Source organism: Sturnus vulgaris, chromosome 1 (genome assembly GCF_052056855.1).
Source record: "Sturnus vulgaris isolate bStuVul1 chromosome 1, bStuVul1.hap1, whole genome shotgun sequence".
Taxonomy (NCBI): domain Eukaryota; kingdom Metazoa; phylum Chordata; class Aves; order Passeriformes; family Sturnidae; genus Sturnus; species Sturnus vulgaris.
This window is the reverse complement of record NC_142243.1, coordinates 103,903,540-103,924,905: the sequence shown is the minus strand read 5'-3', so window position 1 is coordinate 103,924,905 and position 21,366 is coordinate 103,903,540. Positions and strand designations below refer to the sequence as shown.

Genomic DNA, 21,366 nt, shown 5'->3' with positions numbered 1-21,366 from the left:
GGTGCCGTTCTGTAGAAGTTTTAGGTGTTTGTTATTACAAGGGTCCCTTCTGGATACAGTCATACATCTTCTTAAGTTTTCTGTGGTACTGGAAGTAAAGTGGATCTGTGCAGTCAGAAATAGTTGCACGCCTTCTTTAGACTGGGAGAGGCAGACACATGAGACTGCACTGCACAGATGCAGTTACATTGCAGAATGCCTGTGTCTCCTGTGCTACTCCAAGTAGTGCTGGGAACACCCTGTAGTGATGTGCTGAGTGCTGTCAACATTTTCTTCAAATTGGGTTTTTCTTGTCTGGATAATGTTCCATTTGCATTTCTGCATGCAGCATGCAGATGATGTTGGCTCCTGAGACACCGTCAATAAACCAAATGAAGTTTTGTGGCATGGCTTGATTCACAGGAAGCTAGAACTAGCTTTGTGTAGTAATGTGCATAAAATACTAGTGGACTTTCCTCTTGCTTTCCTTGCCCTCCTGAACAGCTGCTGCTCACAGCAGATGGACATTAATTGCACTGACTGATACAGTGTTCCAGAAAGTTAGGACATTCTTATCAGTGTTTCTTCAAATAATATGGTGTCAGTTTATGCTAATTCAATTATATAACTCATGTTTGACTCCTCAGCAGAAGAGGATTTTCTTTGGTCATGGCCCAGGTGCACAGAACACTATGTCCTTCTTGAGACTGGCTGAGCACACTCACTTCCCAGAGTTATGTGTAGCAATTCCAGTGCTATGGAGGTAATCGTTTTATACTCCAAGACAGTAGTTTAATTCTCCAGCAGCTTCCTCACCCCTGAGTGTCTCTTCAGCATCAGTTCTTTTGACATTACAGTTAGAACTGTACCCTTCTGCATTTTGCATTTGTCAAAATATATTTGTCAACACAAAAAATAGTGTTGTGCTTTTTCAGTTGTACCCTGTGTTTTGACAGAAATTGGAATAATACTGAGTAACTTATTAACCCCTGATTTTTTAGATTCCCATGTGTGTAAAAATACATGGTCCCCTGTACAGTGGGAGGACTCTGCCATTTTGTGTCCATAAGATGCTTGAGATTTTCACATGAGAAATGTCTTCTACATTTTCTTCCCTGAACAATGTGCAGATATTTCTGCCTTCAGAAACGACGTGCAGCTTGGCTAGATCCATACAAGTCTGACTTTTTAAAGCCAAGTAGGTATTGTGTGTGTGTCTGTATCTTCATTGTGTGTAATATGAGTTTTGGCTGCTCTAATCAATGCAGTGGGAGAAGCTGCTATCATCTGTGCACCTGTTTTTTTGGTGGATGTGATGCCCTTGCCCAGAAAATTCTGTCAGTGGAGAGAGGAATCTTGACATTGGATCTTCTGGGGATGATGGGCATGTATGACATAATTGTAATTTGCTCCAGAAAAGAAGTACTTCCCATTTGCTTTTATTATGCAACAGAAATGCATGGAGATGGCAAATAACCATGTGCTCCTGTTACACCTAAAAGCCTAAATAAAGAGCTTGGGGAGCTTGTGTTGGCTGATAAAAAACCAGGAGCTTGGCAAACAGAGAGCTTGTAAACAACATACAGTGAGTGTGTCTGTGTGGTGGGTTCTCAAGATGAGGTGAAAGGGAGCCAGAAGAAAGATTTTGTTGAAACAGCAATGGGTTTCTGTAGGAGTGGAGATGGAGAGAAATGTGTCTCATCTTATGCTCATCACACTGATGATGGTCTGACAGCAGATCAGAAGTGGCTGTGTTGTGTCCTCCTGAGGTGTCCCCTCCTTGCTCACACATCCATTGTGACATGCCAGGGTTAAATTAGTAACTTCCCTGTCCTACTGCTGCTTGTCAGGGTGGTCAGCTTCTGCAGCTGTGACTCACAGCCACAGCTCTTCCAGTGGTGTGCAGGGTTGCTAAATGCCCTTTGGATTGTAGCTGGATGTTGGATACTCACAGTCTTGAGATATGCAGAATTCCCATGGTTTGTCTACTGCTCATTTCTCAAACAAGTCACAGAAACACCAGTCAAAAAATTATCATCTTTTTTTCCATCTGCTCAGTGTAATTTTTGCTTTTACCAGCCTTCTGCAAATTCAGATAGTGACCCTTTGTTCCTCTGGAAAAAGACTGGATTCTGCTCTTACTACCTTTTTGTTACTTTGACAAATAAAATTTTTCTTTGACTGGTCAGGTTCATAGAGCAGTATGATTAATGATTTCTCGTGACAGATTCTGGTAATTATAGTTTTACTAAATTCCAAAAATAAACAGTGCAGTCTTCTTACTTGTACTGCGTAACACACCTTGTACAATTTCTCCCAATAATTATCTCATCCAAATCCAGTAGCTTGCCATGGAGATACTAGTAAAGTTTTCCACTGACTGCATTCTGTCAGCACAGCTATGGTAAAATGTATGTCTCCTTAGTTTATTTGCAGAAGTAGAAAATAGAGGATTCAATTATTTCACTTAACAAGATGAAGGGAATGTGCTGTGTTTGTTTGCATTACCAGTTATTTATAGGATTTCTTCCTATGTGAAAGGGCTTCCCAAGGAAGTGGTCACAACACCAAGGCTGCCTGAGTTCCAGAACTGTTTGGACAGTGCTCTTGAACACATAGTGTGACTCTTGGGGATAGGTCCTGGAGATGGACTCGATAATTTTTCTTCGAATTTGGCATATTCTGTGAAATACTGGGATATTCTGGGAAATACTACTTTCTGTATGGTTACCAGAGACTATTTACTTTAGCATGGAGCTACCAGACAGACCAATTTTTTTACCATTGCTTCAGTTTGTTGCTTCACTCCAGAAAGAAATAAACAGGAGGAAGAAAAGGAAGAAAAGTACTGAAGCAGTCATCCTTTTCCTTTTTAAGTGGATCTTGTCTCCAGTGTTTTTTGCAGTATGTGCTGGTGCTTGGGATATATTTTGCTTTATAGAACATTTTCTTAACAGGCTAGAGAAAACACTGCTAGGGTTTGGCCATATGCCCTCTTCTCAAGACCTGTTTCCTGCTTCATCTGATAAAAAAAGACCACCTTGCTTTTCTTGTCCTTCACTTGCTCCAATTTAGGGAATGCTGTAACACTTGTAATTAAGACAAAGCTTGGACTCAATTCCTTGACAAGCTTAAGAGTATCTGATAGTATCTGTAGGAATATTGAAGTGTATAACATAACTTAACAAACCAACTCATTTTATTTGAAAATGAACACTGAAATGCACCAAAAATGTAAAACACAGCAGCTGTTTAAAAAGTCGCAGCTGACCTATGCAAATATTGCAGATTGAATGTAAAAACAAATTATATGTGTGTATGCATGAGAGAGAGAAAGATGCACTTAGATAAACATATTTGGAACATTTGGTTTTCTGCTTGATTTATGTATGGTCTCCTGTGAAAGTCTCCCTGAGGTTTTTTAAGTGGTCTTTGAGTTATGGAGCACGGTATTTCCAGATTTACTTAGCATTGGTGCAACGCTATTTTGGAAGGAGGACAAATTATAGATAGAAGTAACTAAAATAAAATAAAATAAATGAGGATCACTCAGTAAAATGCAGGCCTTACCATTGAAAAAGATTAGGTATAATATAGTTTAGAATCTCTATGAGAAGCAAAACCAAAGCCTGGAAAACTTGGGATATCTAAAAGGAGCTGGAGAGGTGAGCTATATGTGTGCCCAAAAGCTTCATTTTAAATGGCTTTAGGAAACTTTAAAAGATATTTTGAAAAAACCCACTTCAATAAAAACAAAATGTTAGAAGTGTTTTTCTAGCCAGAAATTTCTTAGAGAAATATCCAAGTCTATGCTGCCTTAACCTATGGGAAGTATAGGCCTTACTTCAGCAAAGCGTTTAAGCATGTGGATAGTTCAGTACTTGTGTGGGTTTCAGTCAGAAGACTTTTTTTCCTTGGAGATGTGCTTAAATCTCCCGTTGAGCTGGAGCCATGCTGCCAGCTCAGCCCACCGTGCTTCTGTCCTCCTTTCATGCACGGAGCAGGTCGGTGGCACTGGGGTCTGCTCCTGTTGGCACCTGCCTTCTGCAGGGACCACAGTGACAGCAGGGCAGGGTAGCCCAGCCCTCTCCCCTTTTACACTCGTTCACCTGAAAGCAAGAAATCCAAGCATAAGCCCTCCCCTGATTAATTTAATTTAAAGCACTGCTCACAAGCTGTTCAGTAACTTTCTTAAAAATGTGAATGCGTGGGCTTCCCATACAGATACTCCTGTTAGGAAATGTGTTATACACCTTAGTGACATGCTGTCCTTTAGCATCCCAAAGGATGCCAAGGGCTATCACAGGAAGTGCTTCCCATGGCCGTAGCTCTTCTGGCAACACATTGAGTGAGTTCTTAAAGCCTGTGTGGGAACCAAAGCATGGGCCAGAGAATCAGACTTTATATAGTGAGAGGAAATGGAAAAATCCCCTCTCCAAACAAAAAAAAACAATTTGCAGCATTTACATGTCAGCCACTGCTTTTGAGTTTTTCAAGATGTTACAGAAATATCAGTCTTGGAAAAAGCAGTATTTCACTTCTTCTTTCAGAACAAGTTCCTCCAGTCTTGTCCTGGCTGATGGTTGCATAATACTTCATAAAATGTAGATATTAATGCAGAATTTAATTATACTCTTTGATTCTTTTTCTCCCTCAGATTCTTTTTTACCATGACCCTTTTGCATCTTCAACTGTTTAGAAAAGGGAAGTAATAGGCTTGCTAACTAAGTATAGTGAGAACGTGTAAGTCACATGAGGTGTTAAATAGTCTGAATACTTTCTGCTTGCAGTTCATGTGAGGTTCAGATTGTGGTGTCTTTCTCAGGACCAAATCTGAGGAAAGTGGAGAGGATGAAAACAAATGGATTTGAATTTTCTTCTAGAGATTCCGTTGTGTAAGTGCATAGTTGCCAAAAATCCGTATAGCACAGCTACGTATTTATACAGCACAGTGGTTTGCTCTGGTTTGCTTCTGAGACTCATGTAGCACTGCAGTGGATGAAGGAAAGCAGAAGTGGAAGCAGAGTTCTTGTTGCTATTGGAAAGGAGGCAACAGATGGAGCAAAGAGAAAATCTCTAGTCTTTCTAGTTCACATTTTCTCTTGTCATCTAATCAGTTCCCACTGGGGTCTCTTCAGGTTGCAAAAAAATTACATCAAAGATCACACCTTATTATAATTCTATCAGTATTGTTTATTCTCTCTTATTTAGATATGTATTTTCACTTTTTGGGCCCTTAAGCACGTTGGTTCAGCATTTGTGCATTACACTGGTACAAAAGGATAAACACATGGCTACACTGGAGTTGGCTCAGCCGTACTGAAATGTGTCAGCAGAGGTCCTGACCCTTCCCATGCATGCAAACATGCCAGTGTGTTGGGAAACAAACACAAACCTCCTCCCTTTAAACATAAGCTCAGCTTTTGTGGAAAATTTCTGGATAATGTGAAGTACAATATAGAGTTTTTGGCTCTACATGCTGTTTTAAGTGGAATTTTCAGTTTTCCTTATTTGATGTGATATTTGGGCTGCTTTGTCATCTTCAACTGGATGCATTTGTAATCTGAGAAACCTGAAATTGTGCAAATGTGACTGATTAGAATCTGCCTTATGAAAAGGATCATCAAATAGCCCATGTGGCTGTAAGGGGGACACATTTTGTAAGTACTGAACTTGGTTTTGAATTGTGGCAAGGCCCAGCAAGTGCTGAGCACTGCACAGGCTTGCCCCAACAGCCTGCTCCAGTTCCTTCCATGCTGCCAGCCACCTCTGAGTTTGTTATCTGGCACAGGAGAAGGAAGAGCACTTTTGCAGTGATGACAGATAATAATGATAGAAAATGCTCACTTAGGACAATCAAGAGATACCAGCATCTACTTTCGAAGGACTTCAACCTGATGCAGTGCACTATCCTTTAAATATTAAGGTCTGAATGAACTCTCTAAATGTTGCAGTGTTTTGTAATGTTAAAATTACATCTTTCTGTCTGAAGAAACACTGGTTACTGAAAGTGCCTCTGTTGTAGCATTTTTTCAGCACTACTGCATGCTTAACTAATTCAGCAGAACTGTTGAAGATGTGGAGAATGATTATTCTTTTCATAAAATATTAATGTTCAGTAAAGTGAAAATACTTTATTCTTTTAAGAATTAGAAGTTTATTATATCTAATATATAGAAATAAAAATAGGAGAATTTCCCTGGACTCTAGCATATTACTGCACATCTCTTGAGCATCTCCAAGAGGTGAAGTGAAAATGTTGAAAATAGAAGCATCACAATTTTGGATTTATAAACCAAAATCAAAAGTTATAAGACTGAAAATGTAAACGCAAATATTACATTTGCAAAAGGACCTCCTCTTATAAATGTAGAAGAAACTCAAGCCTCTAGAGAAAAAGCTTGAGAAATGAGTGCAGCATCCACCTATAGTCATTATAGAATAATTAGCACGATGTTAAGACCCAAAAGAACTATATACTGCTGTGCATGTATATTATACTTGCTCAGTTGTATATATTTTAGAATAAAATAGCCTCATATGAAATTGTTATTAGTTGCATGGAGCACTTCAAAAGGTTGAAGAAGTATCTCAAGGACCTATATAATATTCAGGAATAATGGCTTTTTAAACACTATTCTAAGATTTTTTTATGCAGTGCTTTCTGATAAAAGATACTACACATAATTTTTTTTCTTTCTCCCTTTTAGTTTCCACTTTCTTCTCTATTAGGTTGAGATGTTCGGGTAAGAAACGGGGAAGACATTTTAAATCTATTCTGTAACCTTATTTGGTCTGAATGCAAATGACTGCATTTGAATACAAGTAACTAATCAATCATTCCTGTGCTGTGTGTTGAGACAAAAACATGTGTTTTTCAGTAATAGTGGCATAACAAAATCAGGGGAAAAAAGCAATACTATTAAGATTCAGCTTTGCTAGCAGCTAGCTTTCATTCACTGTGCTGCAAGGAAAATGACATTCATCAGGTGTCAGGCTCACTTGGTTTCAGTGGCACACTTGAGGAGAGATCCAAGGTGGGTCCCTAAGGAAGCCCTCAGGGCCTGGCTGACCCAAGTACTGACCTGGTACCAAGACCTGACTCCTGGTACCCCAAGGAGCATGAGACGCTTCTCTGCTGTTTTTGCACTCTCTGGGATATTCATCCTTGTGCTGCAGATGTAAGCTCATCTCTAGGTCTTTCAGATCAGTGCATTATTCCCACCCTCTCCCTGAGCTGGGTCTTGCACTGTTCTGCTGGCAGTGCCACACTCTGACATGGGCTGCTCCAGTACCTTGGGCCCAATCCAGTACTGCAGCCTGGCTAGACTCAGCATCTAAAATCCATTAGTAGGTCATAAAATCATCACAAATATATTTTCAACCCGCCTGTGCCACTGAGCTGGGAAATAGTGAGGCAAGTATCATTACATGAGGAACAGGATGGCTGAGGAGTGAGTGGGTTTTCCTCCAAGACCTCTTTTTCTTTCTTCCATGTATTTTAAAATAATCCACTTAAACATGTGCCTCTCTGCTGTTCACCTTCACCCCATTAAAGTAATTGTATCCTAGTTTTTAAAAGCTGGACATGGAATAAACTGTAGTTTTCGGTGAGCTGCAATTATCCATGCTATATGGAAGTAGCAATATCAAGAAAAATGTAACCACCTTTCTGCTGTGTAGCCTGTGGGTATTTTTAACCTTACTGAATATGTGAAGGCATCTAAATTGCGTCATCTGTGTTACAATTGAGATTTTTTTAAGATAATCGACAGCAAGACATACAAAGTTTGGTAATCAAAAGGAAGGAATGCACAGGTTTTTAACCGCAGAAGACTGTAAGAATGGCATATATAGTGTTGGCACACAGCTCTCTCTTTTCCTGCTCCAGAAAAGGAGGGGAGCAGCTATGTGAAATGCTAATAATCTCACTGTGGTTTTGAATAGACTAGACTTGAGAGCCTTGAGTATTTTTCCTTTTCTCTTTTAACTGCAATTTTGTTATTGTATTGCTGCCCCCATCTCTGCTAAATATGGCTTTTGAAATGTAAATCATATCATGTTCTCAGAGATGCATATGACACCCTCAGCACTGTTCCTCTTTGCACTTCAAAGAGCTGTGTGGTCACACTTTGCATCTCAGCAAAATCGCAAGATTTGCCTTCTGAAGATCTCCTTTAATGTGTACAATCAATCCCTGATAATGTATTTTGGGTTTTTGTTCCCTGGAGTCTGTTAATTTTAGTGTTGCTACAGGTCATCAGGAAACATAATCTCTTCTTTTTTAATTTCTCAGTGAGCTTGCCTGAGGGAAGAGGAACACAAGAGAGGAGAGACAATTGAACATCACCATTGGCCAAGACCTGAAAAAATGGTGCTGGATGAACACAGGATTAGAACTTAATTGTAAAAGGGAAGGGAACTCTTGACAGGCGATTTGCTTCATTTCCACATTCATCATGGCACAAATCCTCTGGCTGGCTGGTTGATGGGACTGTCCAACACTTCTGCTTAGGTTCAGTGCAGATCCCTTCTGCTTACACATCGAAAGACCTGGGAACAGGTGGGAACTGGATGGTGCCAAATACAGGAATGGAAAGAGAAATGGACTCTGACAAGTTAAGATGGAAGTGACTTGACAGCACCAAGCTCGGCAGTTGTCTCCAGTAAGGACAGGTTGAGACGGGAATCTCAAGCTTCTCTGGAAGAGCAGTATGCAGGAAGCTGGTTTTCAGGCCACAAATGCTTTCACAGGTAAGGATTTCTGTTCTAGTTCTGCTCATATTCTTGGGACAATTTACTGAAATTTAGAAAATGAATAGGTCCTAACTGTGGTTAGCATCTTGTAGTACTTTCAGTTTAAATAGTGTTTTTAAACAATTCACTTGGAAGACCAGTTCAACACTTGTATTAGCAGTGAGGAACACAGCTATCCATCTTTCAGCTTTCAGAAATGGATGGCCACGGGCCTTGGGGAAGGTTTATCTCAGCTTTCCTCGTTAAAGTACTCATCAACAGCTTAACCATGAGTGGTCCCTTGGGTCTACTATAAAATGTAGTCTGTAAAGTTGCCCTTGTGCTCAACAGAGGAGTTTGGTGAGGCTGCAGGATGGGCATGGTTCATGTCAGGAGGCTTCTCAGAAACATGCCAGAACTTGCCAGGTACCCTCTCTTTGTACTCCCCTTTCCACACCACTAACCTGCTGCAGTGCTTGAACTGGCTAAACTGGAGGGTTTAAATGGTAACTGTTTCACCTCGGTTTGCTGTGTTTCTCTGTAGATGGATTGAAAAGAATGTAATGGGAAAAAGGATGTCACAGGGGTGTGACTTTCTGAGGAAAGCTCCCTCTAGTGTAAAGTCTGCTGGAGTTCGTATAGTGCTTTCTCTGTATGGGATTGTTTCTGATTTGACAGGTGGGAGGAGGAAAAGAGGATGAGCAGATCCTGCTGCTTTGTTTGCATGTCTGCCAGCCAGCTGAGATGCAGCAAAAAATGCATAGAAAGATCAACTGGATATTGCTCTTGTTTTAGTAGGTCTAGATAATGGATTAGTACCACGTTATAAGACAATAATAATAATATAATGCAAGACATTTATTTTTCTAATAGAAAAGATTTGCCTTTAGAAGGAGTTTTGGCTGCAGTGGGGAGTGATTCTTTGTCCAGCTGTCTGCACCAGCACAGCGGTTTGGAGTGGTGGTGCAGCTCTGAACTGTCTCTGTTGCCTTGCTTTGATTTACAGCCTGGTTTATGTGCATGTCAGACGTGTCCCGAAGGAGAGGAAACAGGAAGCTTTCCTCCACATGTGCTCCAGTGCTGATGGGAGATGGGAAGTCTGGGATAACTGCAGGGCTCTCCTTCCTCTGTCTAGCCAGCAGCACACTCCTAAAGCTCCCCACTGCTGTTTTTGTCCTGTTTGTTCTTGCTGCTCTCTGCCAGTCCTCAGCTCTTTCCTAGGAGGTTTTGTCACTCTTTTGCTTTCCACCAAAATTCCCAACTGTGAGGATATCTGCTATCTTCCTTACTCTGGCTTTCTTCTTTGCTGGAGACCCTATTACTTCTAACACCCTTGTAATACTATATTATATTCTACTATTTTCTGTCCAGTTTTACACTCTTCTGCCACTGTGTCTGCTATCCCTTAGCTCCCAGAAGTTGGCACTGTGACCAGGGTGCTTGGGCAGGGGTGTGTCAGAAAGCTGGTAACCTCATGACTGCTGTTGGATGGAAAACACCTGGCAAGCAGAGCTGCATAAAATTCAGAGAGATGAAACTGTGGTCCCTGGAAGCCCAGGACAACAGTCAGACTGTGGTGGAACCCAGAAGATTCAGAGCTATTGTGGAGACTTAAAGGCATGAAGGTTGCTTGCCCTCCTGTAAAAAATTCTTATATTCCTTTGGAATTGCCCTTAGGTAAAGATGTTAATAAACATATTCAAATCTTGGTAGCTGTACTAAAGAATTATTAAACATTAAGGTGCACCATACATTCAGGAGACTTGTTAAAGAAACAGGTTGAATTATATTTTCTTTGTATGAGGACAAAACTTCCAACTTGTATCAAATTGATATCTGTATTTACTTTTTGGAGATCTTTCTTGTTCCTTGTTAGATTTATATGACGTACTCAGCAATAATAAACAGGAGGTAGATATATATTTCTCAGAGAATTCCATTGGACTGTGTTTTGCTAATTTAGGAGTTGCAAATAGAATGTAATGTCAGGTGCATGTGGTTGCTGCTCTGATCCTTGCTGTAGTGCTCCTTTTGTTTTGTTGGAGTGCCAGTTTAGCTGTAGTAGAGAACAATATCTGCTAGCAGCAGAGGGGGCATGGCCACATGCAAAGGGAGCTAATTTGTACAAAAAAGCTTTCATATCTGAAGCCTCTGTGGTGTCAACACTGAATCTAGACATCCTAAGTGATTGCAGCTATTGCAACAACCAGAGTAATAATTTCAATTTACAGCTGACTAGAGTGCTGGCAAAAGAAGCCTGGGAGGACAGAGCCTCTATGTAGCCACAGTTGGAGTATTTCCTAAACCTCCTTTCCACTTTGCTAATTGCTATGACCTGGAAAGGTTTACACTTATGGCTAGGAGATATTTTGATCCTGTCTGTATGCTCATTTTACTGGCACTGCTGCCAGAGATTCCCTTTTTTGCAGATGGCTCTTGTGCCGAGAGGTGGACTCACCCAGTCATTTTGTCACGTATTACCAAACAATAGCAAACATTTAGAGTATTTTCACTTTACGGGCTAAATACAAAATTCAGTAGATCATGTGAGTGTAACAGGTTCATTATTACAGAATGTAGAAAGAGCAGTGGAAGGGAAGTGCTCCTAAGCTTGATGATGAAAGAGATGGCCCAGCCTATGATGGTAAAATGCAATTTGAGTGGTAGCAATCAGGAGAGAGTGAGCTTGTCATTCTTAGAGGCTAGAAAAGAGAATTTGAGAATAAAAGCAATAGTATGCAAGAATGTAGATTGCATTGAGCTCATAGAACTGATAGGTAACGTTTCTTGGGATACTAACCTGAGAAATTCTGGCAATTTTAAAAGGAAATAACTTTTTCTTTCCTAGTCATAATAAAGCCCAGATGAAAGGCATTCCAGTAAAAAAGGATAACAAGAGACAAAATTGTATGATCTGATAATTGAGGACTCATACAGAAGGTGGCAACTCGACATGTTACTGGAGATGAGTGCAAAAGAAGATGAGAAAAATGAGAGGGTCAAATCAGGTAGGCCAGTTCACAGAAAAGGTACAACTAATAAAGGGCATGCTAATAAAGAAACATACTATATTCTCAGTAGTAATAAGAGGAAGACTGAGTTTCTGGGCTACTAGTTGACAGGGAATTACAAAATGTCAGTTAAAAAGCTCATGATCTGATGGTGCAGAGAGGATTGAGTAGTTCATGTCATTTTTTGTGTCATTCTTTGCCTAAAAGGGTGATCTGTAATCAGGTGGCAGGAAAAGAACTGTGACCTTGAGAAAGGTAAGAATTCCAACTAGGTCAGGAAAAGAGCAGGTTATAAACTAATGAGATAGGATAATGGGTGCTTTAGAAGAAGGTGGAGTTTATTAAATTATCTCTTCAACATAGAGTGAAATAACTGAAGCAATCTCTGAACAATTAGTGGCTACACTGGAGAGCATTTGAAGGACAGTTTAGGTTCAAAAAATCTGTGAAAGAGCAAACACTGCACCTACATATATACACTCTTCTGGGTCCTTCCCTGCCCCCCTTTGGAGTAGCTATCTTGTCTTATATTCTTGGGGAAAAAAGTTTGAATCAAATAGTCAACTGAATTTTTTAATAATTAGCCTGTAGATAGTAATATGATAAATGAATTTGCATGGATTTTTTTCCCCAGAAGGTACCTTGTCAGTGGAATCTAATGTTCCTGTAAGTAGAGAAATAATATATTCCGATTTTTGGAAGTCTTCTCAACTTCTGATAAACAAGGTGGCACAATGGGCTACAAGGTGGGTACACAGTTGGCTGAAAAGCTCTTCTCAGAATAATTACTAGTGATTTGCAGTCAAACCAGAAGGATCTGTCAAGTGGGATTCTGCCCTGGATTGCCAGAAAATATTCAATATTTTAATTAATGATTTAGATGATAGAATCTGCATGCAAAATTTCCAGATGACACCAACCAGGGGGAGGATGTAAACCCTCTGAGCACAGGATTAGAATTCAAAATTAATGTGATATATTGGAGAACTGATTTGAAATAAATATGATGCAGTTCATCAAGGACAAGTTCTAAATTGTAGTTTGACAGGAATAATCAGCTGTGCAAATCAAAATGTAGAATAACTGGTGAGACACCAGGTCTGCAAAAAACAGATGGGCAGTTGCAATAGTTCAGAAATGGCTATGAATCAACTATACTATGCCATGAATATTGTGCGAGAATATATGGACAGGAGTCTGCCTGCAAAATAATTTTTCCACTCTACTTGGCATTTGTGTGGCTATTTCTGCTCTGAGCAGCACTCTGTGGGGCCTGTTGGAAGCATCCAGAGAAGAGCAGAATGGATGGCCAGAGGTCTAAACAACATGACCCTTGGGAACTGAAAAAAGTGTCTTTTTCACACTAGAGCAGTAACTCTCAAACTTTCTGAGGGTTTTTTCCTTAGGTTCCCAGGAGCAGTGCAGATTTGTGTCAGGGCATGTCTGATGCACTGAGCTGCACGACAAGATGTGGCCGTGACACAGCAGTGCTTTGGTGTGATGGTCAGAAGGACTTTCTTGCTTGCACACAAAGTTCTGCACCTTCTGCACTGGCCATTCTCAGTGCCATGCCAGTGCTGGGATAACAGAGGTGGAGATTCTGGACAGCCAAGGTCTGCTTTTGAAATCAGGCACTTCCTTCACTAGTTTGTGTTTTGGGTGCTCGTTTAGAAGAACAGTGTAATTCTGAAGTCTGCTCTCCATCACTGGGAAGTGTGTGGCACAGACATCCAGGATGATCAAAGGATAATGGGAGCACTGTGGGATAGATTAGGAATCAGTGTATGGAGCCTCCTGACCTTGCAAGGTCAGCCTAGGTTCATCAGGATTTTATTAACTCCATCTCAGCACAAGCTCTCTCAGACCTGGGCTGACTCAGAGGCATTCCTGCCCTGTGACCCTCAGCACTGCTGGAGGGATTATTAGTTCTGGCACTATGGAAACCAGAATAAATAGTAAGAGGTTGCTCTGTGCAGTGGGCCCCTGCCCTTCAGTCTAGCACTGACTTTTCCTGTCATCTCCTGATCTCATTCTGTCATAGCTGCATATCTTCTCCCTCACACCTTTCCCTGTGAAAGTGATGGCACCCTGAAATCTTGCCATAATCCCTCGCAGCCTCATGTCTGAAAGTCATCGTCACCGAAGCTTGACCTTGGGCCATATCCAGAGAGACCAGGTTACTCCTAAGGAGCGACTCCTCAGCTTGGCTGGTACTCCCACAGGCCCTGCTTTAGCAGAGAAAGAGAATTCATCTGTTGGAAGATCCTCATGCTCACAGAAACACAACTTGGTGCAGCTTCTCCAGTATCCCCACCTCTGTCCTGTATTTCCTGGCACTCAGGACTTCTGCTGCATTTCTTCCTGTGTTTCATGCTGTCCCAACCTCTCTTTGCCTCTTCTCCCATCAGTGCCAACATCCCCTATCTCTGTATTGCTCCTTCATCCCTTCCCATTTGTACATTTGGTTTCACTTCTCTTCCAAATTCCCTACCCTTCTGGTCATCTTCTGCTTTTTGCTGCTTTCCTTCATCTTTTTTTTACCGACCTTTCCCACTTCCAGACAACTAACTAATTGCAGCCTAATTCCAGCTTGTATGAGAACCTCTCTCCCTTTTTTAGACTCAACCCTTCCTCTCTTCATCTGCCCTTCTCTGGGGTGAGTACCTTTCCCCACTTCACGTCTCTTCCACAGTGGCTTCAGCTGGTTTGTGTGGGACCTTTTTTTGCAGGAAGGCAATATGAGAGGCTGCCATCCAGTTTGGCTTCTCTCCCTGCATCTTGTTTTGCTTAACTGCCTGTGCTTTGGGTGGAGATGTCTCTGGTACGGGGTGGCAGTGCCAGAACAGGGAGGCTCCTTGAGGGGACTGCATGGGAGACCAGATAAATTGCTCCAGCAGGTTGCATATGACCTAGTTGGCCATTATGCATTTAGGGAATGGGAAAGTGAGGGAAGATGTGATAACCGTTTAAAAATATATGGAAATTTCATGTAAAGAGTAAAGTAATAGAAACTGTTTTCCAGTTCTGCTGGGGATAGAGCACAAAGTAACAGTCAAGCTTACTGTAGTGGAGAGATTGAGGTTAGACATTAGGAAAATCTTTCTAATGGTAAGGATAGTTAAGGACTGCAGCCGATTGCCTAGGGAGGTTGCAAAGTCTCTGTCACTGAAGGTTTTTAAGAACAAGTTAGACAAATATCTGTCAGGAATGGTTTATGTATGGCTGATTTTGCCTTGGGGCAGGGGAATGGACTTCATGAGAGCACTTCCAGCCTTACTTTTCTGTAAAAATGATGCTGTTATTGCTGGTTCTCTGGATAATAAATGTACATTTTTAAAGTTAGTAACCCACCTGTACTACTCTGTCATCTCAGTGTTTAAGTAGATTCTGTCGAGCTCTTGGAATAATTGATAAAAAATAGATTAGGAGTCGTGGGTGTTTAAAGTATTAACTCTGCTTTTGCTGGAGTATTACTCCATTGCTTTCCTTATAGCTTGGCCTTGTTTAGACATCTTATATTTGGGGAGGTGACATGTTTCTATGTCTGTACAACTTGTACAGAAATATTTTAATGTTAAGAAACACTGCATCCATTCTTCTGTTTCACAGTATGCAAGTATTTTAAGAAACACTTTTGCCACTCTTAGATAGTAAGCATATTAAAAAGGTAATTTTAAAGAATAAGCAAAAATAGGGCAAAGCCAAATCAACAATCCCCTGAGGTTGTTTTCTTTATTATGAGCAAAACTGATACGTAACTGGTATATCTGCTGCTGAAGGTAGCCTTCTTCCTCAGAATTATAATTGAGGCTCAATGTAAAATAGAAAAACAGGTTTGAAATGTTTCTATTAAGTATATAGTGTAGTTAATATTGAAAACAGTTGAAAATTAATTTATACATTAATACAGATCTCCCACATTGCTGCTGTCATTATTTGCATGATTTTCAAGTACAGATAAACATTTCATTTAAAAATTCAGCTTGAATATGTAACAGAGAATTCTCACCTCCTCTGTTCCAGTTTTGTTTTCATATTCTTCATGAAACTGGTCTGGCCTTACTAAAATGTCTGCAATTTTCTTAACAATTGCATTCTTACTTTGTGAATTTTCAAGCTTACTGTGTCACCCATAGACAACTCTGACTGTCTCTTAGTTCTTGGGAGAAACAGATTGCTTTTTTGCAATGCCCCTTACTCAGCACACAGATAGTAACAGATCACATTCCATTGTATTCCTTAGATATTTTATTTAGGATAAGCAATTTTTGGAGTACAAATAGTATTCTCAGCAAAAGTACATGAACGAAGAGAGAACCATAGTCTCTAAGAGTTTACCGTCTGAATATGTTACTTTCAGTAGCATTCAGCAGTACTGTTTTAAGTATAGTATTGCTTTGTTGCTTTTGTTTGCTTTTTTGAAGTCTCCTCTTCAGGGTGAAAAACTTTAATAGAATTACAGAAGAGTGTGAAACTGTGAATTTGAGAGCACTGTTGCCACCTGAGAGTGATAGCTTTTGTTCATAATACAGTTCTTCCCTTGTCCTCATGATCAGTGATTAGAACAAGAATGCTTTCTTCTTTAGGTTTTTCTTCAAGCCTAGAAGGCTGGCTTTTAAGTTTTGATCCCAAACTTTATGTAGGTGAAATAATGTGTTTTCTTCTTTGTTTCCTTTTGCCTCAAGAAAATGGGTAGTTCTCCTCAAAATGTCTGGTTGGAGAACTGTTAAACTTCCAACTGGCCAGGTACTGCCTTTGCATCTTGAACTGTGGCAGTCCTTATGGAAACAGAGGGGCATATCACACAGGCCAAGGATTTCACATTTTTAATGCTTCTCCTTTTGAATTTTTATTTAACTGGAGTACAAGACCTCCTTCCCTGTTTGCTTGTTTCAGTGAAGTACTACATCCTTTTCCACTTGCTAAGGGGGACAATTTGGGTGGCAGTCACTACCAGAAGGTGGCCTTGCCGTGTGAAGCCACCTGGAGCTCAATGAATGGCAGTCAAAAAAAGGCAGAAAAGAAACCAATGAGACTCCAGAGGAAGTGCAGTGGTGAGGTGCCCTGTGAAACAACTTAAGGGTCACTGGACTTGGAAGAGGATCCTCCACAGGCCTGGAATTGCAGACTACTGCATCATATAACTCCATTCATATTAAGCAACATCCTACTTAGTCTGATATGAGAACATTAAAAAAATGATTTTAGATTAAATTTTTGTTCACATTTGATTTAATTTAAATTCCATTTAGACTACCCTATAATTTTCAGTCTGGGTGTAGTTTTGGGTACATGTGTGTGGGCTCCGTGTTCTGACAATCCAGAGCCAAATGAAAAGCACTGGTTTGGGCACACCAGGGCAAAAGAAAGTTCAAATTGAGAGAAACATCTTGGGCAATGTTATTATTAAAATTATTTTGTGAAGTAGTGTATTGCTGGAAATGGCAAGCTTCTTCCCAAAGTGGGAGGATATGCTCCAGCATGTTTAGGGAGGATGTTAAGCCTGGATCCTCACCTTTGATAACCGTTTTTAGCAGATGATATTCAGCTGTAGCATAGCCATTTTGCAAAGCTGATGGTTCTTTGGAAATGCCCATCTGCCATTTCTCATTTCTTAATATTACATGTCATGGTGCCTTCATGTGGTACAACTTAGTCAGCCAAATGGCCAATTCCAGACTGAATATGACAATAAATCTAGCTGTAAATATGCTATATTTCAGTGTTTAATCATAATAAAAAGGCAGATCTTTTTGAAAGGACAAAATACATGCATCATCCCTCAAGTAAAACTCAGAAAATAAAAAGCGGTGAAAATCGATTGTTAAATTTGCAGTGTATGTTTCTGTTAATTCCTTCTAATTAATTAGGTGGGCTGATTTTGGATTTTTTTTGTGGAGTTTTTTTGGGTTCTATTTTTTTTTAGGGGAAAAGAGACAGTCTGGCTGTGCCCATGGCTGGCTGAGTGTATTTTTCCTGCTGAAAAGGCCTTTTACCTTTTGCTGCTGGTGGTCTCCAGCAGTGGGAGCGGAGCCCTTGTCTCCTTGTCTCAGCACCAGTGTGAGGCAGGCTAGAAATGCATTTTGTTACAGACTTGGAGGTGCTAAAAGAGGAAGCCTAAACCCCAAATCAGTGCAAAGCTACCGAAGCACTTGACTGTGCCCTGTTGGAAGCTGAAGAGATACAGTGGCTAATTTGAAACATAAATGTTGTTAGAAAAAAATCTAGGTTTTTTCATGTAAAAATGATGCAGGATATTCCCATGCACTCGTCTTGAGGCGAGGTGAAGTTTTGGTCTAATATTTTGCTGTTTGGTTTTTCTGTAATGTCAAGCAGGCCCATTTGACTTGGCATTCTCTCAGTTTTCTTGTATCATAAAATAAGTAGTATGGATAGTGTTATGTTTCTTTGCTCTATGCTGTAATAATGCCTTTTCACATCAAAGTCTGCAGTCTGGATAAATAGAGAAGTGAAAGTATTTGACATTACAGGATAAATATGGTGGAAAAGCCTAAAAATTACTGAGGGAAAGGTAATATCCTGTAGATCAAATGCTATATTCACTTCTCTGATATTTACAACCTTTTGCTTTTTAGCAAAAGAGGCCAGGAGGCACAGGTATTAACTTCCTTGCTGGGCCTTTCTTTGTTGCTGTTTGGTTTGGGTTTTATGGAGGGGCACAGTCCTTGCTGGTGTTGCGGTGCCTGTATGGGCTGCGTCTCTCATCCTGGGGCTCGGCTTCCATCAGGGAGCAGCACGGATCCGCCCAGCCGTGCACCCCACGCTGTGCCTCTCCCAGCTTTCCTCCCCGCGGGCTGCCCAACCTCTGCTCCAAAACCTTTCTAGAGGGATACTCACACCCTTTTTAATTTCTACTCAGCCCTCGGCAACAGTGAATAACCAAAACGTCCAGTTTCTAGTAACATCTTTACTTGCTAATCTGGTGTAGCCTTCAAGCCCTTCCAGCCTCTTGCAAACACCCAAAGACACTCTTTTCCCTGTGAGAATGTGTCACAGCATTATGATATAGCTGTAATACCACTGCTGCTTTCTGAGACACATCTTTTCCAAGGCTGTGCTTGTCCTGATTTCTCAACCGAGGGAGCTTCAAGCAGGAGGGCGTTGACAGTATCTGGAGCCCAGGGACTTGGAGTTTGATAGCAAACCAAAATTCCTCTGTATCATAGTTGAATCCTTTTCACTATAATTTATTATGATCACCCCACTGTCATTTGCCAATGAAGCTTACCCAGGAGTTTGGTCTGCTGAATCCTTACAGTTTGAAAGCCATGAGCATAAGTTTCCCAGGGGTTTAAGCAGATGTATCAGTGGATGGCAAGTTGGGACACTCTCCCTGTTCTTCACAGCCACAGGTCTGTCTCCATACTCTCTCATGCTAGGATTAACAATCTGTTAGCAATGGAGAACAGACTGAGCAGTATGTGTTTCATATATTGTGGGGTTTGATATTTTTTTCTTAAAAATTTCTATGCTGTTGTGTTCTTAGCTTTCTCACTTCCTTCATAAGAAAGTCACTCCCTTCTGATTTAAGGGGAAAAGTAGAGGAAGTTTGTTTGAGTTGTGAGGAGTTAACAGTGAAGCCTTTTCATGATGAAAACGCCCAAGAAGAATCCCACTCTACAGCCAGTATCTAAGCAGCACCTTCAATCCATGCCTCTGAGGATAAATTTGTCTCTGTTGTTAGTGGGTAAAATAACACCGTTCAATGCCATTTGATGGCTGACAGTGCTGAATGCCTGTGTTGTAGGTGTAGATAATGCTGAGGTGGTGGTAGGTAGACTCAGGACAAGGTAATGGCTTCAGAAAAGCCTGGAAGACTGGCTTGTATATGAATTGTTTAAGAATTGTCTGTTTATCCTGGAGGCTCAGACTATACAAACCAGTAATTTATACTGGCTGAAGATGGATTCCTAGCTTGGCTGTGCACTCAGTCAGTCCTTGATTTAAAGGAAAAAATTGGAATTTGTGCACGAGTCTCCATTTTCCCTCTTTCTGATCTTTATTATTCTTGATTTGTTTATCTTAAAAGAAATACTTTCAGGATAATATCTGCTTCCACTTGCTCAGAGCGAGAATTTGAAGAGACACATGACCTGCCACAACAATGCAAGAGTAAGTTCAGAAAAGCCTCACTCTTCTTAACTCAGGAAGTAGGTGACATCTGTAAACTGAAGATACTTCTTTTTTTTTTCTTTCCTGTAGCAATCATAACCTTTGTGCCCAAACCACTGCTATTTATATAAATTGTTGGACAGTTTCTGTGTATTAAAAGAAATAGGGATAAGCTGAAATAAGAAAGGCAACAAGTTCTTGAAGATGTTTTTATTCAGTGGCTTCTCTACTGTATGCATGGAGAAAGTGCCATAGCATTGACTTAGTGGCTTTTGTGCAATCTTTCAAGTATGTCACTCCTTTAAAACCATATTATTCTACTTTTTGAGATAAGCAGGATAGTATTCTCTCAGGCATGACTCCTGCTTGTAGCGATCAGCATTGCACTATAGAATCTTCACTGAGATGAGGACCCTGCTGTGCCAAAAGAGTGAAGGACAGTTCCTTTTAAAATCTCAGCGCCTAAGAAGGACAAGATAGAAGCAGAAAGAATTGCTGCCCAGTGTTTACAGATAGGCAGCTGAGACACAGATGCAATATTGATGTCAGGTGAGTTGGGAGCTCGGCAGACCCGAGGACTAAAGCTACAGCCTCTGAATTTAAACCCAGTATGAAGGGTGAGGTCATAACCAAAAGTACTCATGTACCTAATGCACTGTTTTCTCATATTTTCTCTGTTGTATCTTTGTACTGTTTACCTGCTGCCATGAGGAGAAGAATGCAAGCTGGTAAGATTTCTTGTGGAAACTGCAGGCTTGCTTTATACCAGCAGTGCTGGAAAGAATTTCTCTGAAGAAGAATTACAGCTGCCCTTAAAATATGTGAACAACTCTTCTCAGCTGCAAGTATTAATTGTGCATTGGGAAGAAGGAGGTGCTAGGATACCAGACTGCTCAAAGTATATGAGGTATTACTTAAAGGCTTAGAAAAAATCTGCCATTGAATTGCCAACTACAGAGTAGGATTACTGAAATTTATGAGAACAAAATGTAGTGAGATGAATGCAAATAAAGCTGGCCATCTTAGTGTCACTTTTTTTTCAAAGGTCTTTAAATGCAAAATATAATTTCATTATGTAATTCAGGTGGGCTCATTGGTTTGTTGCTTTATATGCTTATGGATCAGACTTGATGTGGTATCTTAAGACAATTTGAAGAGCCTCAAAAAGTCCCGGATTTTATGTGACTTGCTTTAACTGAAGGACAAAACAGCAAGTTTTGTGGAAAGATTCAGTTTCATACTACAACTGGTGGTCTCTTTGGAAGGCAAACAAATAAGACACCAATCCCCACAAGTATTCAGGCATATGAGCTCTTCACATCCAGGAAATCTCTAAATAAGCATTCAAGATTCTTCAGTTTGCTAGGGGTCATCTTCTGCTATATAAACAAAACAGCCATTAAAGCCAGAAATGGACAACCAACAAGGAGAAAATTCTCATGCAAGTAAAATTGGCTGTTGCCCTATTAGGATTTTACTTTCGCAAAGTCATTGCTAATCACAATTA

At 40.5% G+C, this 21,366-nt stretch overlaps 1 protein-coding gene across 1 annotated transcript in view; it reads left to right on the top strand.

Annotated features, from left to right (window-relative positions):
- The window catches only part of LDLRAD4 (low density lipoprotein receptor class A domain containing 4), a 284,773-nt gene that overhangs the window by 93,431 nt on the left and 169,976 nt on the right, over positions 1-21,366 (top strand). The window contains exon 3 of the mRNA XM_014870876.2: positions 8,276-8,733. Coding sequence (XP_014726362.1) covers positions 8,694-8,733 — 40 coding nt within the window. The 5' untranslated portion in view covers positions 8,276-8,693. The remainder of the gene's footprint in view (positions 1-8,275; positions 8,734-21,366) is intronic.